At 37.4% G+C, this 24,310-nt stretch overlaps 1 protein-coding gene across 19 annotated transcripts in view; it reads right to left on the bottom strand.

The window, feature by feature from the left end:
- Positions 1–3,789: 3,789 nt before the first annotated feature.
- Positions 3,790–24,310, bottom strand: part of Cadps2 (calcium dependent secretion activator 2) — a 586,012-nt gene continuing 565,491 nt past the window's right edge. For all 19 annotated transcript variants that reach the window (XM_004658596.2, XM_004658595.3, XM_004658593.2 and 16 more), the window contains 2 exons: positions 11,091–11,195; positions 3,790–4,767 (listed from right to left, as the gene is read on the bottom strand). In XM_004658596.2, coding sequence (XP_004658653.1) covers positions 4,594–4,767; positions 11,091–11,195 — 279 coding nt within the window. In that variant the 3' untranslated portion in view covers positions 3,790–4,593. The remainder of the gene's footprint in view (positions 4,768–11,090; positions 11,196–24,310) is intronic.

The following is a 24,310-nucleotide window of genomic DNA, read 5'->3' on the forward strand; positions in this document are numbered from 1 at the left end:
CCCTTCTGAGTCTTAGCCTCAACGTACTGCTGTGGCAATTACTCCTTCAATACCTTGCTGGGGGCCCCGTCCTCTCACCAGGCCAAATAATAATAATAATAATAATAATAATAATAATAATAATAATAATGATGATGATGATGATGATGATGATGGAACTGAACAATTCTAGCCCGTTCACAGGTAGGACAGGAGTGGGGCTGGATATTCGCTGAGGTTATAAGGCAAATGGAGCCTGTGCCAATCCCAGGAAGAGCGGCCTGGGAGACTGGTGGTGCCTGCTGGCCCAGGCAGGCTTCTCACGATTTATTTGGAATCAATCACCCCATTAAGAATTAGTTAATGACATCCAGAACTTAATTACACGTCTCTAAATCCTTACAACAACCTTCCCAAAGTGCCCCAAAACTCATCAAGACCATTGTGTTCAGATTCGTGGAAGAGGTGTGGCTGTGAGTATCCATATCAGATTTTTCTAACTTTCAAGCCTGGGCTTTTTGCTGTGGGCCAAGTTGTTGCCAGGCACACCCTATTTCCAGGTAGTCCTTTAAATTAGGAACAAAGGGGAAAACTTTCTTTTTTTCCCCAGGGCCTCAAGCATACTGGACAAATGCTCTGCCACTGAGCTGTTTGATTTTCTGTTCTGAGGCACGGTTTTGTGAGATAGCCCAGGCTGACCTCCGACTCCGGACCGTCTTACTTCAGCACCGCAAGCACATGCCACCTCTCACGTTTCGTTCGTACGCCCTGAAAACCATCACGTATTTTATGTGGTGAAAGTCCGGCCTCAGAACTTGGCACTTAGCCTGTTTGTTCTACCTCTGCACCCTTAAATATCTTAGTCAGTGCCTTGGGGGAACAACTTAAATCAGCTGCACTCTCCCTTCTCAGTTAGACTCATCCTGAACTGGGGCGGACAACTGAGTTAACCGCGCATCTGGTGGGCTATTAATGTTGCCAGCCAGGCCCGGACTCCACTCCATTGGCAGCAAAGGACCGAGGTCAAACAGGACCAGGCGGGTTCCCAAAGTTCCAGAGGGCAGGATTCCAGGGGAAAAGGCAGCCCAAGTCCACCTCGTCTCCCCTGCTGATCTCCAAATTCCATCCAGTAGCGGAGGCGCGGGGTGGGCGGAGGGCGGGCGTGGGGATACGGCAAGCTGAAGCGCTGGGCTGGGCCGGTGGCTGCCGCCAGCCAGCTTTGCAGGAACACCTCTGGGGAATCTACATCTACTTTGTCTCCCTCGAGGTACTCAGACTGGGAAGTTTCCGTTTTCTGTGGTGGGATTAAGAAATCTGAGATCAAGGTTTTGTTCTAATCTCTGCGCTCAAGGTTTCCTACCCAAAGGATGGGCCAGCAGATTCCAAAAGCTGGGGCTGCACTTCGGGGCTCCTGGGTCCCGGGACGTCCAGCGCGCTGAGCCTCACTCTCAGGGGCTGGGGTCGCGGTCCAGGGCCCCTCTCACGGGTTTGCCCCGCGCACCCCTCCTGAGACGCAAACTGCAGCGCAAGAGGGATTCCCAGCTCTGCCTCTCACTCAAGCGCGTCCCTAAGAAGCCCAGGACCCAGTCACCTACGGTCGCCTTAGACCAGTGAGAGAGATGTCAGGTCAGGCTGTGACCGGGGGTGGGGGGACAGGGTGGGAGTACCAAGACCCTTTGCAATGGCGTTCATTTCAAAAGTAGCAGGAAATCCCCTCTCCTGAGCCAGGGACAATGAGCGAAGGCTAAAGGGAATTCAAGTGGAAAAATACGTGAATGCCAGAACGACCCCACAGCTGGAGCAGAGAGATTTCACTGGGCTGTGTGGGGCTTTTTCCTTCCGGAAAAGACGTCATTATTATTTTTCTTCAACAAGTGTTTGGAGGAACGTTCCTTCCAGATGGGATAATAATTCTGCTCCGTTGGATACGAGTGTGGCTCAGTTATTTTCTACCACACCACTCATCAAACTGCCAGGAGAGGGTATTATTCTGTCCTTTCCCAAAATTATTCAGGAGGATAGAGATATTTCTTCTAAGTTATAAGTCATTACACTCAAAAAATCTGCATAGCTTGTTTTCAATTAACCTCCTTTTTCCCCCTCTCCTCTAAAAGTACTTTTTAAAGAACAACATCTAAAACTTGGCATTCTTTCATAGACAGATGCTTGGGCGTCAGTCCTAATGGTCACACACACATCAATGAGCAATTAAGTCATTTCAGGCAATTTGCAGTTAGGTTGAAGAGAATTTCTGGACAAAGCCCCAACAATCACTTTTGTCTCTTTTTCAAACTTTATTAAATATTCTTCTTCGCATAACTTTTGGTGGTTCAAGGTCAGTGAAGGTGGTCCTTACAAACATGTGAGCAGCCCCATGATTACCTGGGTCTGCTTGTCCCTGCTGTGGGTGCATAGGGTGGGAGGGAGAGAACAGGACTTTCGGAAATTCTCTGGGCATGAAAAGGAAGGATCAATGGGCATCCGCACGTGCACGAAACTTCTAAGTGGCTGAGCAGCCCAGGGTGCCATCAGCAGGGAGGGGTGCAGACTCTCTGGCCCCATGCTGCCCTGCATCCTCTTTGGCATCCTGTCAACTAGACCATCTCTGTGGGTAAATAGTTATTGTCCTAAAGAGTTCCCGTAGCCTTGTGTGAGGGAGACATGTAGTTCTCAGCAAGGAACCTTTAGGATGTGAGTCATTTACATTGTCATGAGCACTATCAAGAAACTGGTTATTTCATTTCCAAGAAAAGCAAGTGGGTTCTGGAGGAGTTCAGTACCGAATGTGTTCTTAGTATGTATGAAGCCCTGGATTTGAGTCCCAGCACACACACCCACACACTAAGGTTTTTAGGAATAGAGCCATCTAAGCTGGGGAGGAGTTGCCATTTGGAACACAGGAGGGCTTGAAGTAATGGGGATGGGGTTTGTGGATGAAAAAGGAAGGGAGGGAGGGCATTTTAGGACAAACTGCATTCAAAAGCGTTCATATCTCATACCCAGGAAAGGGGAAGACATCATCATCTTTCATATTTGTCATGCCACCTGACTCCAGGACATAAGCAAGAGTTAGGTCCAAATATTGCAATGTATAAATATGGGAAAGAATTTGTGCATAAGTCTGCGTACCCACTCACCATTTACAATATCACAGAACAAATTTGGATGTCTAAGCCATTTGACATTTCAGGACATAGGTTTTCATAAATTCACTGAGTCTTTCACTTATTTTGCATCGATTTACTTCATTTAAAAGTGACTTGGAAATATATGTAGGTGTGGTTGGTTTATTCCTGTAGTCCCAGCTACTTAGGAGGCTTAGGTGGGGCTACTGCTGGAGCCCCAGAATTTGAGACCAGCCTGGGTAATCAATATAGTAGGTTCTCATGTCAAAAAAAAAAAAAAAAAGAGTTATGAATGAATGCAGTAGCACACTATGCCATTGTATTTTAGGAAAAATATTTTCCCAAATAAAAATTCAAAGAAAATAAAAAGTATAACAATATATCCTTCAATATCTTATAAGGAAAACATTCTGAGGAGATTATCACTAGTAGTGCCAAGTTTTAATTAAAATTAATAGCATTACTGACACAGCTAGTTATTACTTAATATTACTATTAGTTAAAAAATACACAATATTTGAGTATGTAGCTAACATTTCCTTTGCTCTGAATATGTTTTTACAATTTTTTTAAACAAATCTGTGGACCTACTAGGTACAAAATACTTTTTAACCTTTTTTATGACTTTGCTTATTCTAAATGAAAGAAAATGAATCAAACAAAAAACACAGCCAGAGAATTGGTATGTCTGAAATACTTTCAGTATCTTTTACTGCATTTAATTATACAAGTCTAATAAATACAGAGGTTGCTATGACCAAGTGGATTGTTATTGCCAGCAAGCCGTGACACTTAGAAGTAGGAGAATGTGGTATGTTGATAGAAGCACACCTGGGGATGAATTACATTTGAAAGAAATGTTCAGAGTGGAACCCGACACAGGTCCGTGGATAATCTAGTCTATGTTTGGGTATGGCAGTCTTTGAAACCCAGGACTATGCCTGCAGACCAATTCAGACTTATGAAAACCAAGGCTAAGTTTTAAACACATCACAACAGTGGCAAATTAACTATGAGAAAAACCATTACGTAAATTATAAACTCTAGGGTACACATCCATTTTAACAAAGGTACAGTAGAGTTAGTACAGTGATTGGGAGTGGGGGCTTCTCACAATGCTGTATTATGGGAAATGTGTTCACTTTACACACAGGACATTATTTTCATGATTACAGAAAAAAGTCAAATATGTTAAAAAGAAAGAAAGTAGGAAGAAAAAAAAAAAACAGAAAATGAGCTGCTAAAAAAAAAGAAGAGGAAAAAGAGAAAAAGTTCCAAAGCTCATTTTATGTTAAACAATACAAATAGGATGATTTTCCTAAAACAAAACAAACCAACAAAAAACCAAGTGGCATTTCCCCCTTTAACACTACCTCCGAGTTGATGTCTTAAGGAAATACAAGCATTTTAATTTGGTCAAGACAATAAATGTAATTACAAGGACAAGATAACACCAAACATCATAGTCCTTCTCCAGAGGTGTGTGCCATCAGCCTTCTTCTTCTTCATCACTGTCTTTCATGGTGATGCCCTGAAGGCCTCCTCCTTCTGAAACAGAGGCTGTGGCCTCCTCTACTGTTAAACGTCTGTGCAGAGTATCATATGTCTTACTGTTCAATGTTCCTTCCAAAACACCTTGCAATCGGAAGTCCCTGTAGGTTTTCTGAAAGAGAGAATTTACTTCAATAAGTTACATTGTGTGCCTGTATAGAGAGACATCTAGACATATGTATACATATGCAATTGGCAATTATAAACTCATCTGGGAAAATCTAGAAATGGATTTCAGCTGTGGCTGTCCACATCAGTCACCTTGCCACTGCATTTCTGGGGAGAATGCAAGGAGTGACTTCAGACAGTGTTACTCAAACTGTAGTCCGTATGACTAGATCAAAATGTTATGACTACCAGAGAATAAATTAATTCCCCTAACCAAAAACATTATAAATTCTACAAAATTCACTACTGAGTAATTTATAAGAATGCTAACAAGAAATCTTCTGCGCATTTTGAAATAAGAAGTTCTTAGTTTTCCAATTGAGTCTTTAGTAGTAAAATATATATTTAGTTTATAAAATATATTAGTTTGAAGGAGCAGGCCTATGAAAGAGGATTCATCCCATTTTTAGTAAAAGAACTTTGCATTTTAAGCATTTATAAATTATAAGATGTATTCATTTGGGCCACTGAGTAAAAAGTTGTATATATATCTAAATACCTATAAGGATTTTCTCTTTTCTCTTTGAAAGTCCATTAGAATGAAAAGTGTCAACTTCTGGCAAAAAGATTGCATTATTTATATTTTATATTAGTTATAATTTATGACTTACATATAAAATAAAATTTATGACTTACATATAAAATAGAATACCTTGTTATTGTATCCACATTTATTTTCTGTAGTACTTAGTTTTTTTTAAAAAAATATTTTATTTATTTATTTGAGGAAGAGAATGAGGGAGATAGAGAGATAGAGAGAGAGAGAAGGAGAGGGAGAGAATGGACATGCCAGGGCCTCCAGACACTGTAAATGAACTCCAAATGCATGTGCCCCTTGTGCAGCTGGCTTATGTGGGTCCTGGAGAAATGAACCAGGATCCTTTGGCTTTGCAGGCAAATGCCTTAAGCGCTAAGCCATCTCCCCAGCCCTGTTGTAGTACTTAGTTTTGAATGCAGGGCCTAGTGCATCCAAGACAAGCAAATACTCTACTACTGAGTTAGACCTACAGCCCTATACCAGTTTGGTATATTATTAGTAGCATTTGTTTCCAAGGTTAGAGAAAAAAATTCAGTTACTTAAATGGAGAAACAAATATCACATGAAGATATTCTGTGGGGGTACTTTTGAGGACAGTTTAAATATTTTTAAAATATCTTTTCACAAATTTTCTATTAGTTAAATTTAAAATATGGGTCACTCAAAGTGTCAGTAAATGTCAACATGCTACTGTTCTAAGTGAATATTGGTGGCTAGTTTTTGTAACTGTTTGCACACTTGATAAATAAAGTTAAAATAGGAGGGCTATCATATCTCATGGCCTAATATCCTAACTGCAGAAACTACACATTGAAAGATATTTGACTTTGCTGAATACAGCAGACATGTTCATTATTCCTCAATTACAACACTTGGAAAATACCAGAACATTTGGACATGTAGTTATTCACAAGACCCAGGAAGTACATTTTAATCCCCTCCTTTAGCACACCTGGCCTCTACTGACAGACTTTTGGGAAAAGCAAAATCACTGCAAGCTAGTGGGAGCATTGGGAGTTTTTTCTATTTACCCCAGTGTCCTCTCCCACCTCGGAAGGGTAGAGGATGATGTACATTTTAAATGTGATCACTTAATATATGTAAAACTCATTTACAAAGCCCGTTGACGTCTGAAAGTCAGCTGGACTGAGGAACCCTGCAGGTCTCAGTGCCTGTACAGCCAACATGACTTAGATTTAGTGTTTTTTTCCCCGTAAATGATCAAATCTATTTTCACTTAAACTTTAGTAGCTTATTTTTAAGGCATACACACTAAGCCACACTCATATTCTCTTTCTAAGTTAAATAAACTTATTTATGACACAGTTGTGTCCTTATTCTGAGACACAAGTTATCATGACTAAGGTGACACTGCTTTATAATCCCCAAACTCTTGATTTACATTAGAACAAGGGGACTATAGAAGGTAAATTTTGACTAGGAAATGTGGTAGCTAATATATATGGTATTACAACTACACACATTTGTTAAAGCCTGTTATTGACTTTTAATTAGATTCAATATATATTAAGCCCATAAGATAGTCACCTACAGATGAAGCATATGATTTAAACTATCTGTCCCATAGACGATTATTTATTGAGCTTGTAAGTTTGCATTTCTGGTTTTATTGGAAAGACTAGCCTTAGACTAAGCTTAATTATCAGTGAGTTAACCATGACACAGTTAAATGGTGGAATTTCACTCCCAAAGGCTTTCTAATTTATAAACAATTAAGACCACTTCCCGATTCTATTAGCAAGCAATAACCAGTGAGGTGAGGTGAGGTGAGGTGAGGTGTAGAAATCTTTATAATCTCTGTAATTCATAAGATGTTACCAACACTTGGACATTTTCAGGCTTCCACCTTGGCTTGTTGGCTCTTCTTTAAGACAAGTGCCTGCTACAGGGTGCTGCTCACTTATCTTTTCTCCTTGCAAAACCAGCAGCTGACTCATGTGAACTGCTTTAAAATATCTAATGACAACCAGTGAGAACACAATTCAACAGCTATTGTGATTATTTAGGAACTGTCCTTTTCCCCTTCTCAACTAAATCATTCTGATGTCAAACCCTCACAAATAATTTTATAGACCTTAATTTTCATGCCAATCTTACTGAGGTTTTTTTTTTTTTTCCTTTTTAGTGAGCATCATGAATTAACTAATAGTTGTTTCATATGGCAAAGTAGGTTATCATACATATTTTGACTACACTCAGTGTGTCTAGAAGAATGACACTGCTTGTGGGTAGTAAGAATAAGAACTTGAGGTAAGAGGCTTAGCTCCTTGGTGGATTGCACAGAGCTTCTGTAGTATGCAAGCAAGTCCAAGTGATCTGTGTGGAAAGAGAGGCTACTTAAGGGCCTCACAATGCTACAGACGTGTTACTTAGTAGCTTCTTTAAAAAAATTAGAAAATGATCATTATGAAAAAAAAAAACATATGGGTTCTAAAGAACTGATGAATCTATATATGAAAGTCGTTCAGTTTTATTTATACTTAAGGTAGGAAAAGCCACAGGAACATTAAATTATTAATTTTGCATGATCATCACTGGTGAAATAATCATTTTTAATGATTAAGCCAAGTCCTCTGACTTGATTAAATGTACAAGCCAAGAAAGCACTGAGTGTGGGGACAAGACTGTGAAAAGCTTCACATTAGTTTAGCCTGTTGTGCAGACCTGTAATCCCAGATTCTTGGGATGTGGAGGCAAGAGGATCTCAAATTCAAGGTCTGTTTGAACAACTTAGCAGGGTCCTGTATCAAAATGAAATATGCAAAAATCAGGGCTTGGGATGTAGCTCAGTGGTAGAGTTTTTGCCCGTATTCCTTGCGTGCATGATGGCCAAGGTTCAATCTCCACAAAGAAGACAAAAGAAAAAAGAAAAAGAAAAAAGAAGCTAAGCAAGTCAAACATTTAAGAAATTTCGTTTCATAGTTAAAAATCTTGAATATTGATAGGCATAATGGAAATTATCCTAAAAATAAGACAACCAATTACATTAAAATAGGCTGAAAATGTTGTACAATTTATAAAATTTAAGTTGTTCTTTTATGTAAAAGTATTCACTAGTAGGAATATTGCAGATGTAGTCTCAGTGCATTGTTTTTCTTGGTAGGGTTTCATTCTAGCCCAGGCTGACCTGGGATTTACTATGTAGTCTCAGGGTGGCCTCAAACTCATGGTGATCCTCCTACCTCTGCCTCCCAAGTGCTGGAATTAAAGGTGTGTGCCACCAATCCCAGCTTTCTCTTAGTGCATTATATGTATATTTTATTAACTATAGTCACATTGAACATTCTGAGTATATTCAATTTTTATTTCACAATTACACCTCAAAAATTGTGCAAGATCATGAATTATCAAGATGTGTGGATATGAGAAAAGGAGTAATTTAGAAAAAAAGTGATGGGCAAGTAAAAAAGTAGAAAAATTATTTCTAAAAACAAAGAGTTTAATTACTTATCAACCAAATTTTGGCTGAATTTACAACATGCTGAATATAACAGATATGCACTTGAAAATATGGCAACCCTAATAGAAACATGTACGTGAAAGGCAAACACTATCCTGTGTTTTACATAACAACAACAACAACTTTAATTGAAAGCTATCAAAACCACTTGTATAGAAACAGGAGGCAATGGGGAAGTAAGAAAAACCTGAACATATTAAACTTTCAGCTTTTTTTTTTTTCATAAAATAATGCCTGGTAAGAAGCATTTGGGATCAAAGATAATTATTAAAAGTAATGTATAGCCAGAGTATCAAAATGGTATTGGTGGCAGCAATTTTACTTGCTGTTTGTTGTCATAGCTACTATGATTGTGACAATGTAGTTCTCTTTCTTCTTCATTTGTTTTTTCCCAAGGTAGGCTAACCTGGGATTCACTATGTAGTCTCAGGGTGGCCTCAAACTCACAGCAATTCTCCTATAGCACAAAATAATTTATATTTGAATTAGGTGGTAGGAATCATGGGCATGATAAAAAGAATGTATATAATTACTAAAGAGAGAGAGAGAGAGAGAGAGAGAGAGAGAGAGGATGAGAAGGGATGCAGGGCCTCCTAAAAGGAACTCCAGACACATGCACCACTTTGGGTGTCTGGCTTTTAAATGAGCACTGGGGAATGAAATGTGAGCCACTAGGCTTTGCAAGCAAGAGCCTTTAACCACTCAGCAATTTCTCTATAGCCTGACAAAAATATTTTAATGTGATTAGAAGTTTGTTTTGATGATGAAATATAGTAGCTATTCATAAACTTTAGCATGAAATAGAATCTTCTAGAGGTTTGTTAATATGTAGATTTATAAGTCTTAATATTTGTTCCCAAATTCATAGGTCGGGGTTGTTACCTACCAACTTAAAGTTCTGAGCAGTTCCAGGTGGTGCTGATAATGTGTCAGTGTGACAGTTTGAGAACCACTGTGTACTTGTATATGCACATAAAATAAATAAAATAAAATAATAATTGCAAAATACCTTGTGTGGGGGCTGGAGAGATGGCTTAGCAGTTAAGACATTGGCCTAGCCAGATGCACAAGGGGGTTGCACATGCCTGGAATTCATTTGCAGTGGCTGGAGGCCCTGGCACACCATTCTCTCTCTCTCCCTCTTTGTTAAATAAATAAATAAATAAATAAAAATATTTTTAAAAAATCTTGTGTGTACATGTACATGTGGACACCATTTGTAAGTGGCACCAAAGTAGAAAGAAAGGTCTCCTAAGGAACAAGTGATTATAGAATAGAGTTTTCAGTCATAATGTCAGACATCTTCAATTTTAAAAAAAGTTAAACTGGTATTTTTTTTTTTTAACTTCTACTAAAATCAACAAAGTCAAAGAAAAAAAAAGGGGGAATGAATAAAGTCTTTTGAAGCCCTGCTGACTGAATATATAACCTACAGGTTCTTACTGTCAAAATGGCTTTTTGAACATACATTAATATCTTTTCTAAAAGGTATGGATGGGTTCTGCTCCTCAAAGTGATCATCTTTTATTATTATTTTTTGTTTATTTTAAGGATTATGTTTTTAATTTGAGAGAGAAAGGTGTCAGGGAGAGGGAGAGAATGGGCACACCAGGGCCTTCAGTCATTGAAAATGAATCCCACACACGTGCGACCCCTTGTGCCCATGTCAGACATTGCACACTGTGTCACTGTGTGTCTGGCTTACATGGGACCTGGAGATTCAAACATGAGAACTTAGGCTTCACAGGCAAGCATCTTAACTGCTAAGCCATCTCTCCAGTCCTGATCATATTAGAATTCAGGCAGTAGATGATGTGTAATTTTCTTATCAGGATATAGTCAAATAAGAGATTCTTCTTATTCTATTGACAACTATACCTGAAAATCCCTCAGGAAGATACATGATCCTAAGAAATGTGAAGTAATATGAGAACATACTTTATTCTTATGAAAATGAGCATAAATTATTGTGGACCTACTATAGTCAGGTAAATGTGTTAGAGGATTTATTACCTCACAATGTGATAACCTGCTAATAAGTATTCTTTTATTTGGGTATAAAGTAAATGTTTGTTTATTTATTTCGTTATCTAGGTAAAGGTAACAGTACTGATCACTGATAATGAGTATAGTTTTAGGCACTTTTTCATCCACTTATACCAACTTTTTTTTTTTTTTGGTAGGGCAATATCTTGCCATTTTTCTTTATAGCTGGTGAGCAACACACATTTGAACATGTTTTATTTACCTTCACAATCTTGATGAGCGTCTTCAGTTGGTAAATATGGAGCTGGAGGTCTAGTCTATCAGCCAACCACACGCAAATGACTTTCATGGAATTGCTGTACCATTGCTGGAGAGAGGGATGGGGCAGAGGGGAGGAGGACACAAAAGGAAACAACCTCTGCAGGACTCATTTAACAGATTTGGTAATGAAGGGGTAATGAAACACTCTGAAATGACCACAGATCAGCACTTGAAGTCAACAATGCTATAATTTCCTGTTAACTGAATTGCATGTTTTGCTAGAAAATCTGGGAGGTTGACCTGGGCTGTTCTTTACATGAATTAGCATTACAGTCGTTCAGTTGTAACATATTCATGGGAGATAGTGTTTTTGCACTTTGCAGTCTAGTGGCTTATTTTGTAATTTGTAAGTAACAATGAGTACTAAACACATGATAAGGGACTGAATGAGAGGCCAAGCTGCAGGAATAAAACAGGTAAATTATTTGCAAAGGAGAATGTCCTATTAGCCTGCTTGTTATATAAAACTCAAATAGATGTGTTATAAGTCATGTTGTCAATACCTAGAAAGAACATGTTGATGGATGAAAACAAACAAACAATAGCTAACCAAATTGTAGTCCTTGGTTACATGACCTCTACCACCAGTTATTAAATAATTGCTTAGATGTTTAAAAGCTACTGAAAAGCAAGATTTATTGAGATCATAGGCAGGGGCATTATCAAGATGGAATTATTGTATCTCACATGAATCACAGAAAAGAAGATGCTGGCTGTCCAGATTATGAAAGGAAGAGATGTTTCCCTTTGCAAATATTTTTGGCTTACGATTTTTCTCTTTATTACAACACTCTTGAGGAAAAAAAAAACCCTGAAATTTTCCTGAGGTAATTTCCTGCTTTTATATAATATATTGTACATAAGGAGAAAAAAAAAGGTTATTTTGTCTTCTATTTTTAAAATGGGATCTGGCAGTAAGTATATAATTTTAAAAGATTTGGTCATTGTGTAAAAGAGCTAGGCTTTAGTAATGGTAGAATACTGGTGCTGGTCATTGAGATAACAGAAAAATATCATTTCTGTTTAGCACTTAGGAAATACAAAAGAGTTTCTGAAAGAGAAGGGATTTTTGTGCCTTGCTTATGCACAGGAGCATAGTGACAGCCAAATCACATATGTGCCTGTTTAAGTCAAGTAAATATATATATATATATATATATATATATATATATATATATATATCCTTCAATACTTTTCCTTAGTAATAATCAGTAAAATTTAACTTCTAAGAAGTCTTAAGTGATGCAAATCTAAAGTTCATCTGGACTTGGATTTATTAACATTGCAGTACAATACAGTATAATAAGAAATGGTATACTAAGTATAAATAAAAAATGAATTAGTTTCACACTTCACTTATTTCTCTTAGTAACTATATTTACATGTATACATAAAATAAATTAAAATGAGGTAGTGATTTACTAAGCAAAACTAATGAAATGGATTACTGAAACTGTTTTAAATTCCATAGTAGACTGAGATTTTATAAAAAGGTAAATGTTCCTTCATAGTAAATACTTTATTTTTTTCAGAGCATATAAAAATTGAAAAAAAATGAGATGGCCACCAGCCCTAAATTTTTATAAGATAAATTGTTAATGAATCCAGCACTTCAGTTGACATGTTACATATCAAAAATCATTTATAGATAACATGCTAAGTTTATTTTCTGACATTAATTCTATATTGCTTATTCCAACCTCCTTAGCCTTAGCATTTTGATTCCTTTTGTAATAAAGTTGAACTCTAACAGACATGACTGGCAACACTGACTGAGCATACTGAATTAAGACCATGACCCCTACACCACTCCCCAGATAATTTGGAAACTGAAATATTGTGATAATGGATCAGATTCTTAAAATTTTTAGCCTTTCCTTCAGCATGGGTTAGTAAATATTTCTGTTCTTCTGGAGCAGAGAAAATGCTGTATATTGTGGGATGTCTAGCATAGCACAGCACAGCATAGGAAAGCAGTTCATCTGTGAGAATATATAGTTCGTATGTACATAATAAGCTGTATAAATCTGAAAAAAATGAAAACACTTTCTTGACAGCATACCACACACACCTTTAGGTTCCTGAACATTCTTATATGATTTAATATTAATTTAACATAATCTCCTACTGTGTATAAGTGGTACTCATAATTATGTAACAATGGAAGGGCATTTAATGTTACACAGACATTATTAATCTAAATTATTTAATGCTCTACTGAAATTGTAAAAGATGATAAAATAAATTTGGGCATAAGGTAATCTACTGAACTATATAAACAGGGAAGAAGAGAACTACTGTGGAGATGCTTTTGCGACTTTCATTGTTCTACTTTGATGGTAAGCACAATGTTAACTCAAAGAAAAGTCTCTAAGAAACACTATTCCAACAGTTGAGAATATATATTTTTGGTTGAAGTCAAGGCATTCTTAAAAAGAACTGCAGCTAAATTGAGCAAATGATTAAGGATAAGCAGGGGCTTAGCTCAGCCCTGAGCCTGTCTTGCCCAGAGCAAGCTAATGACTCGGTAACACCCTTCTACCCTTCTGCTTTCTTGTCCATGCTGAGACTGGAATATCACCACACCAAACAAACAATGCTACCAAATAGAGCCTCAAGACCTTGTCTATTTCTCATTTTGGAATTAATATGTTCTTCTTTGTAGAGCTGGAAATAATGTGTCTTTTGTTTCATCTTCAGAGAAGAGTCAAAATTGGGTTTGCTTCATTGTCTTTACCAAGTCAAACCAAACCAACCTCCTACATCAAATAAAAGAAAAAGCTTGAAAAGGGTGAACATAAAGCAAAATCTGAATATGAGGAAATGTCTTTTTCATTTTGTAAAACTCAAATTTCTAAGGCAACTTTGGCAACTATCTGTTTTTCCCTTCAGGGGCTGACAAGGAAGGGTGCTGCCGCCTGCTCTGAAACCAAGGGAATGGCATTCGCGATTCTGATTTCTCCTCTGCTTTGGTCTACACATAGATAAAGCAGTAACTGTATATTTTACAGATTTTTTCCCTACATCAATCCATGACAGCAGCCTACCACTTTAGGGAAAAAAAAAGATTGCTTTTTTTTTTTTCTTTTTGTGGTTCATTCAGCTCCTGTAAGGGCATGCATTACTCACTTCATTTTCTTGAGATATCTCCTTTAAAGCAAAAATAAAAGAAAAGGAAAGGCTAGGGTTGACTCTGTGAGACCCTTGTATTTATTCACACTTATTGTGCATGACTGTAGACTGGTAAATCATATTAGCAGCCCGTCTCCCCATCAAGCTGCTACTTGCTTCCCAGCCCTGGGAAGGTTCAACAAATCAACAGGAGCACGGAAAACAGAACATCAGTCTAATCTAGTGTTTAAGGTGAAGTTTTCAAACCCAATCTAAGAAGATCTTTAGAGCAAGCAACAAGCTGAAGAGCTCAGAAGGTGGTATTGACAATGAAAGAGTGTTGAAATATTGAGAAGCACAGCACTTGTGCATTTTTAATAACAAGAGGGTCAACAAGGACACCGCTCCCTCAGTGCCAGGAGTTGCCACTGACTATGGAAATTGCCACACCAGGGCTATAAACGCTTGCAGTTCATCAGCTTTCTTCAACACCCTGAACCCCCTCCGTGGACCTTTAGTCTTGAATTAACAAACCAAAGCAATGAAAGAGGGTGCAGTCTGAATGGCTGGCATTGATCCCCAACTGTGTCCGCACTGCTACAGGCCCTGAAAAACTCTCTCCATTGTCAATAGAAATTGACAAACCTTCTCTCCTAAATAGTGCAGCTGAGCCAGGCGGGATCCACGCAGCTGTAAAGGGCTCTGCTCTGGGGCTAGGAGCACTAACAATAGAACAAGCATGAGCTCTTTGTCAGCCCCAGACTCGGCAATTTTCTAACAAGGATTAAAGTTGTTTCTCCACAGAGCTGCTGAAAAGAGATTTAGCAACATACCGTGCTTTCTTCATGCAATTTAAAGAGAAGTAGTTAAGGAATTTCATTATTCTGTTGACTAGTGGAAACACAAAACAAATATATTAAATATGCACAGCTCCTCTTTTTTTGGCCTCATAACATTTTGGGTATGAGTCCATTAAGTATAACACTTAATGCCTGGAACCAACACATCCCATTTATTTTGGAAGTTTTATTTTTCAAAATTCCAGCTGCTTGCCACCTGGAATGAGGTCTCAATACATACTAATGCACAATGCCTTTAGACCCTCTGTGGTTGATATTCCTAAATCTGAATCACAAGACCCCATAGGGTTTATGTCGTTGCTGCTTCAAGCAAATGATTTCTGGCAGAATGCGGCTTCTGATGATGATGGCCAGGTAAAAATAGCTGCTTCGTGAGGGCACAAATCTGTGAGACATTTTCTGCTTAAGTGTTTAGTTTCTTATTGATGATGAATTGGCACAACTAGATGATATATTTTCATTTTTCTCCAGCTATGCTAGCCTCAATAGGTGAAAGGTGGGGTGGAGGGAGGAAAGAAGGGAAGAAGGTAAGAAGGAAGGAAAGGAGGACCAATACTTAGTGCACTAAGGTGTGGCATGGCTAAATTTCCACAATACATACATGTGTATCTTTGTTATATATCAGTTGAGTCATAGGCTTGAAATTTAATAACACCTAGAAAATCTCATCGAAGAAATATGTACTTCTTAAATTTACAATTCAATTGAATTAAAGAACAAGTAGTAAGTATTATAAAAATGCTTATGTGATTGAGAAATGTAAGCTTTAGAGTCATTTAATAGCTGTAGAGATAAACAATAATTTATAAATATCCAGCATATTAAAATGTATACATGTTGCATTACTCATACATTGTTCCTTTTGTTGACTTTAGTATAACCACATTTGTAGCTCTATTTCATTCAAAAGCAAATTTTATATTAATGATAAATTTTATACAATAGTATTAACTTTTCCTCATTGTATCCAAGACATGCCATTAAAACTCTCATATCTAGATTTATAGAATAGACCCCAAAGCACATTTATGAATTTTATGTATGAGATTTTGTTGGTTTGGTATTAGATAAAGGGGTGTTATTTAAGGAAAACTGAAACCAAGCTATGATAGCTAAAACTGGAAGATGTGTTCAACTGGCACATGCCAACATTCTCAGTGAGGCCCAGAGATGTGCTTCTGGGCAGGGAGCTGATGGCTGGCTGTCCACCCACTCAAGACACTGGGAGGGAAGGTAGTATAAGCCCATTGAATATTTGCTTGACTGAGCTGGTCACCTGCCTTGTCTATGCCTCAGTTTTCTCATCTGTAAGAAGAGGGACAGATTATATAAACTAGGTTGACTGTAATGAGATTCTTGTACTCTGTAGAAACATTGGGGGTTTGGGAGCTGGGGATTCAGCTCATGGTAAAGCTCATGTCGAGCATCATAAGGCCCTGGGTTCTACCTCAAGTTATGAAAAACACACTGTAACATTAAATTTGACTGTTATAGGAAGAGGCATGCTAAGTTGTGATTCTTGTGAAAATGAACTGAAGAGGAAAAGAAAAAGACTATCACTATTTTGGATTTTATATGTTATTTATACAAAGCTTTATTTTTCCAGAATAAAGAACATGAACATTTAAATTCTAGAACTTTCTGTAGTAGGTTGTTTTGTTTTATAGCTCAGTTCATCTTGACCTCTTAATGACTATAAAAGTGAGACAAAAAAGTGCAGTGAGGAATGACTATGATGATGATTTGAGACACGGTCTCATATACATCAACCAGGGTCTAAACTCACTATGTAGATGAGGATGGGATTACAGGTATTTCCTATCACACCTGGTTAAACAGGGTCTTGGGGAACAAACCCAGGGCTTCCTGTATGCTAGGCAAGAACCCTGCCAAGTAACCTACATCTCCAGCCTTACAATATCAGTATAATTCTGACTATAAAGGCATCTGACACTTTATTTTTCATTGGAAATTCAAGTGAAATTATTTACAATTTAATTCTTATAATAATCTTGATGAAGTAGGTTTTATTATTCCCATTTTGTATATCTGCATATTCCCCAAACAGAAAAATGAATTTAGATTAAGCAATTTACTTATTCAAATATGTATATCATGTATAGTGATAGGGATAAGATTTTCATTATATATTTTGATTGCAGAGTCTATGTTATTACATTTCTTAATGGAAATAGTCTAGATTATCTGTTCCATCGGTAAAATTTTCAGTTCTTAAGGGCAGTTTCATGCTTTTAGCAGAAAACCAAGAAAACAAACCCTACCAGTTCTGGTGATTACTGACAGTTACTGTGGCACAGGAATGGGCACAAATACAAAAGATGCCTCTTTCTTTCAAAGATGCTCTTTGAGTTCTCTTGTAAATTGAAGTTATTCAAACTTCCAAACACTAAAATATTTGTAAATGTGCTAGTACAATATGTAAAGTACATTATTTGATGAACTATATTTCATGTTAGGATAATCAAATGCTTATTATTCTATATATCACCTATGCAATCTCTCTTAAGGCTTGATTATATGCTATGCCACCTAATGGTTAAAAACACTAAAAACATTGCACTGTGGGGAAAAAAAGCCTCAGTTTACGCATAGGAGATCTCTATACATGAGGATTTCCTCATGGCTTTTGTTTTCTTTTCTTCGTAAACACAGAGAAACATGTTTTTCTTTTATGTTGAATACCTGGGGTGATTTTGACTTTTAATACCCTCAGGATGTTATACAAGCTATCAGGATAATATTTCTTTCTGCAACAGGTTCTCAGGTAGTCCAGGATGACCTTGTACTCCTAGTCTTCCAGCCTGTACCTCCCAAGCTAGAGAAAATGTAAAACGTGTGAACATGGGAGTGTTTATATAGAGTAAGTGTCCAACAAATGTTTATCGAATGCTGAACAGACCTCCCTACCTTTGGAGACCCACACTTCCTTTTAAAGGAGATAGTTCCATATAAATTTGATCTTCTTTGATCATACAGCAAAGTAAGTTATATGACAGGACACCAATATTGGGAGGTGCAAGAGCTCTGTTCAGTTTACTGCTTTTTAGTCCCAAATACTCTTCATTTCAATATGTCTTGAAAGTCTTTCAACTATCTTTTTCTACACGACTCACAAGGCATTTAAGTTAGTACTATTTTATTTTATTTAATATCAGCAAGCAGCCACCTCCCTCTATAAGATTATTCCTCAGCTCTTCTCTTGGCACTAAAAGACTTGGTATTATCAGGTGAAAATTTCAGGTTATTATCTGTTCTACTCTCTCCTGTTTAGGGATCAATGATGGTGCATATTGGTTTGGCTAATCTTTTGAGTAAAATGATTAAATAATGGTTTGGTAGAAATCAGTAATTACCCTTACAGTCATAATGGTGTCTGTAACAGTTTGGGACACAGACATCATCTAAGGATGATTCAGTTGGGGTCTATACCTGTTTAATATGGTTGGATGACTCAATGTGAAGTCTGTATATAAAATTTTGGTCAATATTTTACATTAAATCAGTAACATAAGATCTAGACAAAGATATAGTAGACTTTACAAACCACTATTAAGTAGCATAATTTAGTTTTGAGTTAAGACCTAGGCTTGAGAATCTGATGTACTTTAGTTTCCTTATAGAAAATGTAAGCATTCGAACATTTTGAGAGTGTCGCAGGGACTGTAAACAGCTACATTTCTGTCTCTGCTCTTGGTGCACTCCCACAGGGAATGTGCCGCAAACCAAAGGACAGGCAGCTCTGCTCCATGTTGAGGTTCTCTGTGTCTGTGAGTTCCTTGGCTTGCTACCCTTTTGGTCTGGACTCATTAACAACTCCATCTCTTTGGCAAGATTCATATAAGTCTTCACTGTCTGGTATGAACCAATATTATTTCTTATTAGTCAAAATTGGTTGTTCTTCTACTTTCTGATTCTCTCATTTTATCCAGGTATCCATCAGATTATTTGACAATGTGGAATATGCCTATGTTGAGCTGTGAGTAGGTACAAGGTATGCATTGAGCCTTATTTGATTGCTATCTCTAGCCCTTGACAGTATGTTTGGTATGTACATGACATGCATAAATTAAAAATTAGTTGATGGACTGAATACTTTTTTATGATCTGGAAATATAAAATGCCATTTGTATAGATAAAATATTAGCAGCTTTTCTATAGGGACAATAAAAATTATACCAGAGCCAGATTCATATTGGCTCAAATCACATACTTCACTAACAGAAAAATAATGCAATAGGGGCTGGGATATAGTTTAGTAAATAGATTGCTTGTCCACATGTAGGAAGTACTGTGTTCAAGCCCAATAATGTGAAAAAGATGAATTTAATAGATGTTAAAGTTGTAGAAACCATCAAGAAGGAAGTAACTACATTTGTCTAATGAAATGCAACACAGGACTAAAATGGTGTTTAAGGTGTGTCAGTCTTACTTCAATGTAGGTGATGAATGACATGGAGGAAGTACTGCCAATTGATGTGACTCCGTCTATACAAATAGGAAAGTGTTCCCATCTATGCAGTCAGATGTGCTCAGCTCTGGATTGGCTTAAACGCTGTCATCCAAGCAACAGCTGCCTCTCAGGTGTGCTGACACCTGTTCTGTGGTTATCTGAGACTGCTAGGTATCTCTAGACATGGGGCTGGCAGTTCTACATGGGTATTTCCAGCACTGAGCCATACATCCTGGGAATGTGACTTGTTGACTTTGAGTACTGCTTCTACACCCACCCCCCCCCCCCCAGAAAAATACATTGTTGCTTTAGAAATGTTGAGCTGTTTGAGGAAGTATAAGAGTTGCCTTAGCTGTTGGGCAAAGAACCAAGGAAGGACAGAGAAGAGAGACTGTGGTGTTATCCTATAGTCTTGGCATTTGGTGGTACAAACTCTAGAACTGGCACTAAACCCCTGGTAAATTTCTGCTCAAAACACAGAGCTCTTAAAGAGATGACAGAGGCAATCACAATTATCTATTTTTTAAAGGTTATTGACTTTTACTTCTCCACTTTACTTGCACTGTGAATATGTATTCTGTGGACAAAATGTTTTACAGGAAATCAGCCATTTCTCAAGAAGACCACTGTGGTCCTCAGAATGTAACATCCCTTAGGGGTCTGTCTTGCTCAGTACCATGCTCTCAGTTGATGTGATTTTTAGAAATTTTAATGAATACAGGTTTGATGAAAAAATGAGTAATCAGAGGGGTTGGAGCTCCTTTTAACTGAAATCCTACTGAATCACTGGAAAAGATACATCCAACTATATGGGACAAAACTAATATCAAATGTCTGAATCTTTTTTTAAATATATATTTTATTTATTTATTTGAGAGAGAAAGAAAGAGGGAGAGAGAGAATGGGCCTCCAACCACTGCAAATGAAGTCAGATGCATGTGCCCCATTGTGCATCTGGCTTACGTGGGTCTTGGAGATTCAAACCAGGATCCTTTGCTTTTGGCAGGCAAACACCTTAACTGCTAAGCCATCTTTCCAGCCCCAAATGTCTGAATCTTAGCATTCAACAACATGCCTGGTGAAAAAGTGTTGTTTTCTGCACTCTCTATATGCAGAATATCAGCAGAAAGCATCTTTTCTAATATATATACATACAAACACACACACATATATATACATATATGTATGTATATGTAAACATATATATGCATATACATATATGTATGTATATATAAACATATATATATATATATATATATAGAGAGAGAGAGAGAGAGAGAGAGAGATAGACAAAGAGAGAGAAAGAGAGAGAGAGAGAACAGAGAGACAGACACAAGAGAGATGTAACTAAAAGAAGGGTCAACAAAAACATGAGGTGTAGGCAGATCCAAGTTTACAAAGAGTAGTAGAGCCACACATGAGAGTTATGTGTAAGAATGCATATGTAGGAAGAAGGCTTGAAGGAATCCTGTCCAGCCACATTCAAAGACTATATGTATCCTGTCCCTACTCTAAAGCCTAAGCATGGCAGAAAATACTGAGAAATTTCAAAGGACAGTCACAGTGATGATTAAAGGGCTAGAAAAGGGGCCTATAGAGAAAAGTTAAACAAATAAGGATTATTTTTCTGAGAGTAGATAAGTATGACAGGTGCCTTAATAATAGTCTTCATGTTTAGGAAGGATTATTCTTTAGAGGATGCAGGCTACTGTCTTTGTGTTCTCTAGGAGAGGAAAAGGGGAAATGGGTTTAAAATGCAGCATGAAGAACTGAGAGATGTGTTAGATCTTTCCTTTTATAAAGACAAATATTTTGCACACATTAAGAGAGAAAAATTTAATTTTTTCCCTTACTAGGGGTGAACTAAGATCAGGAAATAGAAGATTCTTGTTAGATATTAAGTTTTTATAGCCATCTTTAAATGTTATTCTTTTACATATATTTTTGCCAATGTATAAAAAGCAAAAAATAATGATTTTGCCAAAAAAGCTACTTCTGTACATAGATATTTAACAATTTGCATTAAGTCAATATTGACAATCTGGCTGCCCCTGTTGAGAATGGTGCCAATCCTGAAGAGAAGGATTCCTGGTAGACTGCAAAGGAGGCAAGCCACAAAAGCAGTGTCCAAAAAGCCACTGTAAACATTAACATCTAAGCCATGTGTTCTTTGCTTATGAAGTTAGGACTGGAGGCAAGGAGAGTAGGAGCTCTCAGTTCTGTGTAGACACTGCACTAAGCAATTGCTAAAGAGGCTGGTCACTGAGGGCAATGGTACGGTAGGGGGTGGGTACTGGGCATTCTCATTAATAAGTCACTAGTGACCAGAGGAAGTATCGGAATGCATAGTCAGCATGGTAAAATAGGCTCTCCATGCAAGAGTAAAGGTTTTTAGGCAAACTTAAAAGTGCAAGAGGCATGGGATCAATGCTAAGCAACTTCAGTTGGTTTTGCTCCACAAATTATAATCCTATAGCACTCCTTTTCAAACTCTGTATAATGTTATCATTTCTTCAATGGCAATATGTTAAGGTTCTGCTGCTGACTGGTGTATGAGTGCGAATGCATACTTCTGCAACTGGTCTTTAGAAAATTTCTCCAATATGAAAATTCTGTCACCTTCCACTTGTGAAAGAGGATTTTTATCATTGCTAAAGAGCTTAGGAAATCAGCAACATTTTTTTTTTCTTACTCAAGCAAAACTCTGCTATCCATGAGCATGTGGGATTTTCTCTCTCTCTTACTTCTGAGCACAATTAAAGGTGAGTTAAGGCTCTGGTGGAAATGTAAAGAGCATCAGCAAATCTGAGCACTGCTCAGCTTTTGAATTGCTTTTCTACTTCTCAGTTCTTTTAAATGGTTTTCTATGGCAGGAACATTTTTCTTAATTAGTCACAGCTAATTAGTGTTCTGGCATAGACAAGTAATCAGAAATGTCAGAGCTGCAAGGCTACATCTCCCTAATCCTTTGATAATAATTTAGCCTCCTGGGAGGGCCCCAAGCTGCGGTAAGTAGTGACTGACAATAAGGCAAAATTAGGTGGGCAGCAGACCATTAGGATAGAAAAATAAAAAGCACTACCAAGTCCTGCTGAGCACCATCAGGCAACTAACTGCACTGCCAGATGAGGTGCCTGTTTAAGCCTGTGTTGTTAATTAGCTGATTCTACCAGACCTGCCACATATGTCCAGGTGCCTCATGCAAAGATGTGTGTATTTCTGGGCATGTGCCAAATGACAATTGTAGACCCTGATCACATTTCAAGAGTCCAAGTTTAAGAAGTTCACATATTTCTTGAAGATTCTTTTGAATTATCAAAGAAATATGATCAACAAGCTACAATACATTTTTCTTGTTGAGTTTCTCTTAAGCAATTAGGTATGCTTATCTCAAGTTCCTCGGGTTTTAAGTCACCTACAGCTTAGACTCAAATGAGGGCCTTTGGCCTTTGTGAAAGGCGCCTGGACTTGCCAGAGCTATTTTGGCATATACCACACATCAAAAGTAGATCCTTTTGATAAATTCTTACACTTACCAATAATAACATTAAAATGAGGATTATTAACTCAAATGAGGGAGACAGAAGTAATGCTGCAGTTTGAGAGGGGTTTAAAACACAAACAAAGTTATAAGGGGAAAAGGCAGTGAGCAGTTAGCACTATATGGCACCTACTGAGGCAGATGCGACAATATAGAGAAAAGGTTTGATTATGAGTGTCTGAAAAGAGTCAAACAGCTTCAGTGTGATTCCAAATATGGCAGGTAAAAAAGAGCAGCACTGTAAGTGATTAATAACAAAATGACATATGGAAAACAAAGTAGTAAACTAGCTACCAAGAGTGAGGAAAATGTGTGATTTGGAAGATACTTCTTGAATATGTGCAACAAATAGATTAAGCTTAAAAAAAAATCTATGTCTAATAAATAGTGTGGTAATAAAAGGGTATACAACATAGAAATACTTAGATATAAATTACCTTAGAGATTCTCAAATACAATGTTTATTCTTTTCTATTGATGGAAAAGTAAAATGGTTATATATCACATGGGCTTCATATTAGCATTTAATTTTGAGTACTGTTAGAAAAATTATGGTTGGGCATAATGACCAACAGCTAATGTTTAACATGAGTCTACCTTTTACATAGAAACAAAACCCCAAAGAAAAATTTCTACAATAGAAATCTATATTAATTTAGCTAGCCTATAAAACTGCTCCATGATTTGAAAGTGAACAATCCTTGCAAGAGAAAACCTGCTATTTGTAAATTGACATTCACACATGAAAGAACATATCTATACTAACAGAGGATTATAAGAAATGTAAGTGGACAAAGGCAGTCTTCCGCTGTAATAGGTTTCATCCTGCATTCCTTGTAGAAACTGACTACAAGAAGAAAAAGAATTTTGCCAAAATAATATGATTTAAAACATACACTGTGGGCTAGAGAGATGGCTTAGCAGTTAAGCACTTGCCTGTAAAGCCTAAGGACCCCGGTTTAAGGCTCAATTCCCCAGGACCCACGTTAGCCAGATGCACAAAGGGGACGCATGTGTCTGGAGTTAGTTTGCAGTGGGCTGGAGGCTTTGGCACATGCATTCTCTCTCTCTCTGCTTCTTTCTCTATCTGTCGCTCTCAAATAAACAGATACAAATAACAACAAAAAATTAAAAAAAAAAACATACACTGTTGGTGGGTGTGGTGGCACATGCCTTTA

Source organism: Jaculus jaculus, chromosome 10, assembly GCF_020740685.1.
Source record: "Jaculus jaculus isolate mJacJac1 chromosome 10, mJacJac1.mat.Y.cur, whole genome shotgun sequence".
In the NCBI taxonomy this organism is placed as follows: domain Eukaryota; kingdom Metazoa; phylum Chordata; class Mammalia; order Rodentia; family Dipodidae; genus Jaculus; species Jaculus jaculus.